Here is a 9,269-nt window from a genome sequence, read left to right on the forward strand (position 1 = left end):
ATAATTACTGGGTGATATTTGTTGTAAATTCAGTTTAAGATGATAACAAGCCCAGGGAGATCCCATGAGTAGGGTAGTTTGATTTGGGGTGGGAATAAACTTCCTNTCAAGACTTGGTTATTCCAGCTCGCAGGACTGGCCTAGGGTAATTTTTAGAGGGGTTTTAATCAATATTTTAAATTGGACAATTCTCTAATATTCCTTTTAATTAATTTTAAATCTGTATTGTTATTTGTGTATTTTAATTGATTGTCCGCCGCCCTGAGTCCTACGGGAGAAGGGCGGGATATAAATCTAAATAATAAATAAATAAATAAATAAATAAATAAATTTCAGTGTTTTCTCAAACAAATATAAAAGAGCTCATTTATGTTCTAATTCAAAAAGGAAAAAAAATCTAAGAAGTAGATTCCTAAGTGATACAGTAGTTCACAATTTTACCTTTGTTTTCTCCTTGTTCACCAATAATCCAATTGTCTTTACTTTTGCTTTGGGCTTTCAACAGATTTGTAACAACATATTGGAATCTTGCTGAATCCAAATTGCAACCAATTCCAATAACTCTGCTTTTAGGAAATCCACTCAGCTTCCACGACACATAGGTCATTATTTCTACTGTACTTGTGTTAAAAACATATTAAGAAAATGAGACAATTATATTTTAAATCAATATAAAATAATGGCATAAAGTGTCCTGTAAATATTACTGATCTTTAACAACGTTTGTATTTAAATTCCATTTTTAAGCTGAAGAAAAACTACACAGTTGTTTGGGCAACTGTTTGGGATTACAGGGAAGTGGAATGGGTTGCCATACAGCAGTGGTTCTCAACCTGTGGGTCGGGACCCCATTTGGGGTCGATCGACCATTTCATGGGGGTTGCCAAGCAAGGCTGTCCGCCATTTTTTGTCCGCCATTTTTTTTGTCCGCCATTTTTTTCCCCTTTTCCAGCGGGTGCCTTACCTCCCTTGGGCTGGGCCAGCTGGTGGTCGGCCTGCTCCGTCTCTGCCGCTTGCCAGCTACGCCTCGGCCGGCGCAGGGGGCAGAACCACGCATGCGCAGCACTCCCGGGCAGGGAAAGTCCTCGACTTACAACCGGTTGGGGTTGCGGCATTAAAAAGGTTGAGAACCACTACCATACAGTAAGCACATACATCTATTCATTTATATGATTGCTGAGAAATCAGAGGTTTTACTATTTCTCTGTGAACAGCTGCAGGATATTAATAAAAGGTCAGGGTTTCCTGCATAATGAAAGCTTTAATCACATTAAAGATTAGATTGTGTTGGAGAAAAGATGTGAAAGGGCTAGGTTTAGTATTATTTATCAGACTCTGGATAACACAAACTATTGAGGTTTATCTTCACCCATTCTCCTTTAAAACACAGATGAGACTCTGCAAACTAAACAGGGAGCAAACAAAATCTCTCCCCAGCATTGATGATAGTACCTAGACAAGTAATGAAATGTCTACAAACAAGCAACCAAGCTCAGAGAACAGCTAGGACTCCACCCTGAGCTACAGATTGGAGTCTTCTATTGAACTCAGAACTGGAGAGAGAGTCTCCTTGGAGACCTCTGAGAAGCTAATGCAGTCCTTATGTCAACTATTAGATCATTCTCATATAATTTGGAAAACAGCAAATATATGTTTTGTCCATTGCTTTTGTTATTTGGGGGGGGAGGTCATTTTTTATTATATTCCTCTACAATAGCAAGCAAAAAAAAAAGCAATGTAAAACCTCTTCCAAAATCTTGCCAAGAAACTGTAGGAACATATGCAGGCAGTCACGGAGAGTCAACATTGACCCAAACGTCTGCACACACAGACCAAAGCAAGCACAACAATATATGCTTAGCAGAGTCAACAACATCCATAGGGAGTCAAAAAGTCAGTATGTTTCGTTACAATGATGCAATTAAAGCCCTGCTCCTTTTGTATGCACACCAACACTCTATATATCTATATACTTCCTTCTATGGATGATCTGAATAGAGCTCGTGGTAATTGGTCCTAGTTAGGTTCCAGATAGCAAGATCTGTTCCTATAGTATTGCATTTTTAAATTATTCTTTCCAGAATTTACATAATTATGTAAATAAATTTTTAGGGTTTCCAAAATTCCATTCAACATCAAAAAAAAATTCCTTCCCTATTCTGCGGATGCCTTCCTTCAAATCAGAATTGGTGCCATCCCCTGATTTCAGTGAGCCCTTCAAATAAATTAGGCAGTCTCAAAAAATATTATGTTTCTTAATATGAGGCAAACTGAAAAAAGTTCCATCTTTACAATATTAAACACCCAGAAAATATTTGAAAAGACTGGCTGTAAGTACAAAAATGGTAAAAAAAACATTTATTGATGAGATATGGGCTTATCCTATTATTTTTATTTTGGCTTAATACCCTTAGGTTTTTAATATAATATTACAAAGATCAGCATGATTTAAATATGTGAATTGAACTGCACGTACTAAACTGCATGTACCAAAACCAAAACTGACTACAAGTAATATGGATTTATGGATTTATCAAGCATGGAAAGCAGCAAAATATTACTCTTCAATGTTAGAAAAATAGTACAACCCCATCTTTACAGTCTTGGATTGTCAGTGTTCACTTTTGGTATATGAACACAACAGAAAGAATGATTATACCAATATAGTTAAGGTGTTAACAAATTAGGCTGATTTTTTTTTGTAAATGGTATGCCATGTTTCTGTTCTTTATTTCCCTGCTTGTGTTTGTGTAGTTTTGTTATTTTAAAAGATTTGTAATCCTGTTACTACCTTGCTGTTTGGAGATAAGCAATGGAGTTGAATCATACAACAAAACACACAGCCTTTATACAATATTTGGAATGAGAAAAACCCACCGAAGTTTTTAAATTGCCTAAAAGGAAATCCCCAATAACCAGTTCATTATGTAGAACAAAATAAAACCAGAATTTTTTTTTTAAAAAAATGACCTAATGCTTGATACAGTTATTTTATGATTGAGAATTATGACAAAATAACATATCTCCTAATCCTCATTAAGATGATGTCAAAAAAAATTAATATCAATTGTATATCATATCTTGTGATTGAAACCTCATAAAATTATATTAATCTTTGCCATACAGTACCTGGTTGAGAAGCAACAAGCAGTACACTGTGTTGACTATAATGAGCTATTGATGGAATAAGGCCTCTGAACAATTCCACATTGCTCTGAACAACCTCCAGGTAGGATTGAGCATTGCCTAAAGAATTAACTGTAAACACCACCAATTTTGAGTCCGCTGACACAGAAAAATCTACAGAAATATAAAGAATTGCCACCCATTATTGAATATATCTTATTTTCAAGAATGAAATTTTTTTTTAAAAAAAATTAAATCAATGGTAATGGCCCATTTCCCTGACTTGAGATAAATAGGCAAACATATCACTTCCAGCCACTTCCCGCTTATATAGTTAATAGAGGAATTTTTTTTACTAATACTACTGAAGTTGAACTAATGGCAAAAAGCCATAGAGAATTTAGTTTTATTATGTAGTAATGTCTCTTTATACATAACCCTGGCTACATTCTGCCCTTTTTGGATTGCAGATAGAAATCTCAGGAAGAATATAGCACACATTAATATTTCATATATGTAATTAACTGAATATGCTTTGTCTGTATTTGCTGAGCTCTGGGATAAGTACATTAACCATTTTACATGTATGTAGGATTATCCACACAGCACAATCTATGCGCAAGACTGAAGCACTGATGTGAAAGAAGCTTCCAAAAATGTTTGCACCCTGCCGAGCAGGTGCATACTTCAGTTTGCAATATTGCTAGAGGACACTATATACCCGTGGTGGCGAACCTATGGCATGCGTGCCACAGGTGGCACGCAGAGCCCTCTCTGTGGGCACACGTGCCATCGCCCCAGTCCTGGGCTTTCAGCTCAGTTTTATAAAACCTTTTCGCTTTAGGTTCAATCAATCAATTTCAACTTCTCGCGGGAAAAAAAAAGATCTTCAAAGTTGGAATTGATTGATTGAACTTTTTAGTCCCACCCAGTTTGCTGTTACCACCGCAGTCACGCCCACCCAATGGGCCACGCCCACTCGGCACCCAACAATACATAAGTGGGTTTTGGGTTGCAGTTTGGGCACTCGGTCTCTAAAAGGTTCGCCATCACTGCTATATACTGTAACACTACCTCGACTAATTTCCACCTTTGGCAAGTCAAAGATTTCTAGGTCCATTGTTCCTCCTTTCACTGTAGCTTCCGAGCAGTCCAAAACAACCACCTTGTCAGCAACATCCTAAATTGATTCAAAAGAAAGAAAAAAAATATTTTTCATCAAAGCAACTATAAATTGTCTTCTGAGAAGAATTCTGTGGGATTCAATCCAACAAGAACAACAGTTCAAAAAGTTAAGCAGCTATTTTTTAAAATATCAACGTCTAACTAAAACTAAAAAGGTTAAAAATGAAATCCTAACGCATCTAATGAGTTCAGAAGTATTTATTCTGAGATTAGATGAAAAAAATGTCTGCAGTAAAAGCACCTTTTAAGCATTGGCAACAAAACCACGTATTTAAAAATTGGATCAAGAACAAGATGACATCCTTTTAAATATCATTTATTTGTATATAAATTAATGATAGTATCATTAAGCCATCAGTCTTTTTGTTTTTGTATGAACATTTGTTTGAAGAAGATTAAAACAGACCAGGCATAATTCAGGATACGCCTATTTGCCTGAATTCTATTTATTTTTTACTACTACGAAACATGTACTTGAAGCATCAACATGTTTACATAAGAGCAAGTTTAGAGAAGATCAGTTAGTTTCCTATACAAACTTACTTAAAGTAATTAGATATTCCATAAATCAAACATTTCATTCCCCTTGTGTATATGTGACTGGGATGTCAAATGAAAGCCAAATAAAATAAACTATCCTGGTTTGGAAGGCATATAACCAATCAAATATCAATACATATCTACTTACTGTAATACTGATTCCTTGCAATAATCCTTCCTTTCTTGAACATGCTAGAACTGTGACATATTAATCACACATTCATACTACAGAAATGTTAAGCTTTTTCCTCCATAGACCAGTAAGGTGCATCACAATCTGTTTTTAAAACTCCTCCATTTTCAATATTTTTTAAAGAATTTAAAGTAAAAAACTGCATTGAAGAATGAGACTATCTTTTGAGGCAAGCCAATCTATTTAATAGCTCTCAAGTCTTCTACTATAGGGGTCCCCAATCTATGGGCTGTGGCCCACTACCAGGCCATGGCCTCTTGACCAGTGGGCCATGAGAATGGCTAGCCAGTGCGTGCCCGCGTGCACTCCCCCCACTCACACTAGTGCCCACGGCGTGAATGGGGCTGCTAGCACCAGGCGGGTGTCCATGGCCTGTTTGCACATGCACAAACAGGGCTGCTAGCACCAGGGGTGTGCGTCGCCCATTTGCGCATGCGTGAATGGGGCCGCTAGCCACCATGGGGGAGGGTGTGCCTAGCCGTTCACACATGCACATGGTGCTAGAGCATACACGCATGCGCGAACAGGGCCGCTAGTGCCATGTGGCCCGGTTTACGTGCGCAAGCGTGCGCTCGCCAGTTTGCAAAGCTGCTCTCCTTCCCTCCGGGCCATGAGCCCAGAAAGGTTGGAGACCTCTGTTCGACTACTAATGAAATGCCTTGTGTCTAATTTCTATTTTAAATAAATAAACCTCAATATCAATGATACTTCGAAGATAAGATAGTTGAATTAAAGGTAATGCCTCTACTTTTATAAATTTAGTTTAAATAGAGATATTTTAATACAAGGAACATAAAAACAAACTCGAAATGAGATCTTTAGTTACCTTTACCTACTTGTCCACATTATCACCAGTATTCATTACACACTTCTGGACACGTTTTTTAAAGTTGTCACAAAAGAACTTCATTCAACTAGATCCTGACAGTTCTTTCCATTTGAATCAAACACATGTCCATAAAAGTATTTCTTCAATTTTGGGAAAAGGTGAAGTTGCACGGCACCAAGTTCGGACTGCATGTCGGATTGTGTATGAGAGTGAGAATTACCTTTGCAATTGCCTCTTTAGTGACTAGTGAGGTGTGAGGCTTAGAGTTGTCATGTTGCAAAAAACTTCCCTTCTTGAGTTTCTGAACTCCACTTAACTGTTCTTTCAATGTCTGGAGTGTTGCAACGATAATAATGGTGACAGGTTCACGGAAATCCATGTGAATAATACCAAAAGACTGTAATCACAAGTTTCATACCAAAACTTGGGTTTTGAATGTTTTTCCCCTCACGGATGAATCTTTGTGATGATATTCCATGGATTGACACTGTCATGGCCCCATTGGAGCCTGGGCCAGAGGAGGAGGAGTAGTTGGAACTGGGACCATCCAACAGGAATGGCATGCCTCTCCTCACATGTTTGGAGAGGCCAGGGCTGAGGCGATGCTGGGGGACTGAGGGTGGCTGCCTTCGTGGTAGCATGGGGGTGGAAGCTTACCAGTCATTGGAGGGCCATTTGGTGGACCATTTGTTGAGATAAATAAAATATTCTCTAGAGTAAGGTTAGGCAACCTTGGCTCTTTTATGACTCGTGGACTTCAACTCCCAGAATTCCTGAGCCACCATTCTGGGAGTTGAAGTCCACGAGTCATAAAAGAGCCAAGGTTGCCTACCCCTACTCTAGAGGCTTGCCTTGCCTTGACCACCAGGATCATAACAGATACTTTGTTTCAGGATCATAACAATGAGCTCATGTTTTCTTGCCTTTGATAATGCCATGAAGAAATTCCTCACTTCTATTCTCATAGCTTAACACGATTACTGGCAAATTTCAACATTTGAAGCTTTCATCAGTAAATAAGGAACCTACAGTATATTGCACAAACCTCTGGTATTGAAAAAAATTAATAATGCGACCCACACATTCCTGGGAAATGCAAGCATGACAGCAATTTCCTTTTGTGTAATTCTAATTGTCCTTAATCAATTCATCAACCTTTCTCATTTGATGGTTATCCACGTGATCACACAAATCAGCTCTTCCCATTCACCATGTTTGCATTTTGTGGCCCAGACATATACAGTACTCATGTCAACGCAATCATCACTATGAACACCTTGTATTCAACAGTAAATTTAGACTAGAGGGACTCTTTTGGTAGTCAAACATTAAATTATGATTACTTAGAGCACACTGACAAGCACTTTCATGAACTATAGAAACGCAATTTTTTCTCACAGTGACATCCCATAAACTAAAATGGAACAAATGCTAAAGAACATGTCAAAACTTCTAGCATCTGTACTGCCATCTGTTGGTGACCTATAACAGTGATGGCGAACCTTTTAGAGACCGAGTGCCCAAACTGCAACCCCAAACCCACTTATGCATCGTGGGGTGCCGGGTGGGTGTGGCCCATTGGGTGGGCGTGGCTGCGGTGGTAACGGCAGACTGGGTGGACTAAAAAGTTCAATCAATCAATTCCAACTTTGCAAGATTTTTTTTCCTGCGAGAAGTTGCAATTGACTGATTGAACCTTTTTTTTTTTTTGCACATGGCAGCGGAGACCTAAAGCGAAAGGGTTTTATAAAACCCAGCTGAAGGCCTAGGACTGGGGCGATGGTGGGCGTGCCCACAGAGAGGGCTCTGATTGCCACCTCTGGCACCCGTGCCATAGGTTCGCCACCACTGACCTATAACATTGGCAGTATTACTTTCCGTTGAACCCTGGTACCTAATGCAACAATTTATCCTACAAAAACATTCTGCAGTGAGAAAATAATGTTTTCTTAATAAACATACCTAGGAATGCACTATCCATCTCTAATAAAGTAATTACCACCAGCCATAATTTAAAAGACTTTTATGGAGAACATATTCTGTGAATATGGTCTCAAGTATTCCCCTCCCCCAATTATTTTATTACAATAAAAATGTATTAAAGAAATGAGCATAGCAGTAACTCTGTATAAAGTGCATACCTTTGCTGAAATAGCCAAAATACATGCAAGGCCCAGATCTCCAGTCCCAACTATTGTAACTTTGCGTAAATCTCCATCATTTTTCTTTCCTTCTCCCTTTGACTGTCCATTGTTTTCACCTAAAAAAAATCACATTATTTATATAAACAAATATGCATCTTCATAAATGTTGATGCTCCATGAAAATAATTTTTAAAAATTCCTTGGTCTGCTTAACTTTAATTATGGTATTTGAAAAATAAAAAAAAAATGTTATCCAAACAAATCCTATGCATGGATGTTTACTTAAAGGTATGTTTGCTATGTTCTATTTACCTTATTCCCCCAGATAACACGCAAAGGATTGCAACATGATTTTTTTTTTCTAGCCAAAAAGAGAAATATTGTTGTTGGAACTAATGGGAGATTTGTTCCCACACAAGATCTGAGTCCAATCCAAGCTGTGGAAAGGGCAAAGACTTCCCTCTCTGTATGTTTCCAATTTGGCAAAGGCTATTATTCCACTCCAACTGTTCGTTACACAAACATTTGGTCGATACAAGCAATACCAAACTCAAAAACACACTTATAGCTTGGTCCTAACACAGCAGATTTAAGAAAGAAAACTAGCGTGTCTTTAATTTTTCAGAAACTATATGGTATTAATGAATTTTGTTCTACAGAACCCATTTCTGCGATTTGCCATTTTTTCCCTTCTTTCTAGTAGTGCACAATACAGGTAGTTCTCGACTTACAACAGTTCATTTAGTGACCGTTCAAAGTTACAACGGCACTGAAACAAATGCCTTTATGACCATTTTTCACACTTGCGACCTTTGTAGCATCCCTAAGCTTATGTGAACAAAATTCAGATGCTTGGCAACTGGTTCATATTTATGACTGTTGCAGTGTCTCGGGGTCACATAATCACCTTTTGCAATCCTTTGACAAGCAAAATCAATGGGGAAGCCAGATTTACTTAACAACCGTGTTACTAACTTAATCAACTGCAGTGATTCAATTAACAACTGTGGCAGGAAAGGTCCTAAAATGAGGCAAAACTCACTTAACAAATGTCTTGACCCAATTAGTTCATGCACCCACTCACATAGGAGGTCACACACTGGATCTGATTTTTGTCTCTGGCCAGTGGCAAAATGATCTGGAAATGGGGGAGATAGTCATAGAGCCCTTGTCATGGTCAGATCATGCACTCCTGAGGATGGACTTCCGGACCGCTCCCCCTCGCCGCAGGGAGACGGAACCACCCAGATGG

At 38.4% G+C, this 9,269-nt stretch overlaps 1 protein-coding gene across 1 annotated transcript in view; it reads right to left on the reverse strand.

Moving 5' to 3' along the window:
• Nucleotides 1-412: 412 nt before the first annotated feature.
• Nucleotides 413-9,269, reverse strand: part of LOC107290718 (ubiquitin-conjugating enzyme E2 variant 3) — a 17,647-nt gene continuing 8,790 nt past the window's right edge. Inside the window, exons 6-9 of the mRNA XM_015819622.1 lie at nt 8,015-8,133; nt 4,201-4,306; nt 3,130-3,300; nt 413-615 (exon numbers count right to left, since the gene is read on the reverse strand). Of these exons, the coding sequence (XP_015675108.1) occupies nt 413-615; nt 3,130-3,300; nt 4,201-4,306; nt 8,015-8,133 (599 nt within the window). The remainder of the gene's footprint in view (nt 616-3,129; nt 3,301-4,200; nt 4,307-8,014; nt 8,134-9,269) is intronic.

The sequence above is a fragment of the Protobothrops mucrosquamatus genome, unplaced genomic scaffold (assembly GCF_001527695.2).
Source record: "Protobothrops mucrosquamatus isolate PMUCROS unplaced genomic scaffold, P.Mucros_1.0 scaffold959, whole genome shotgun sequence".
Lineage (NCBI taxonomy): Eukaryota > Metazoa > Chordata > Lepidosauria > Squamata > Viperidae > Protobothrops > Protobothrops mucrosquamatus.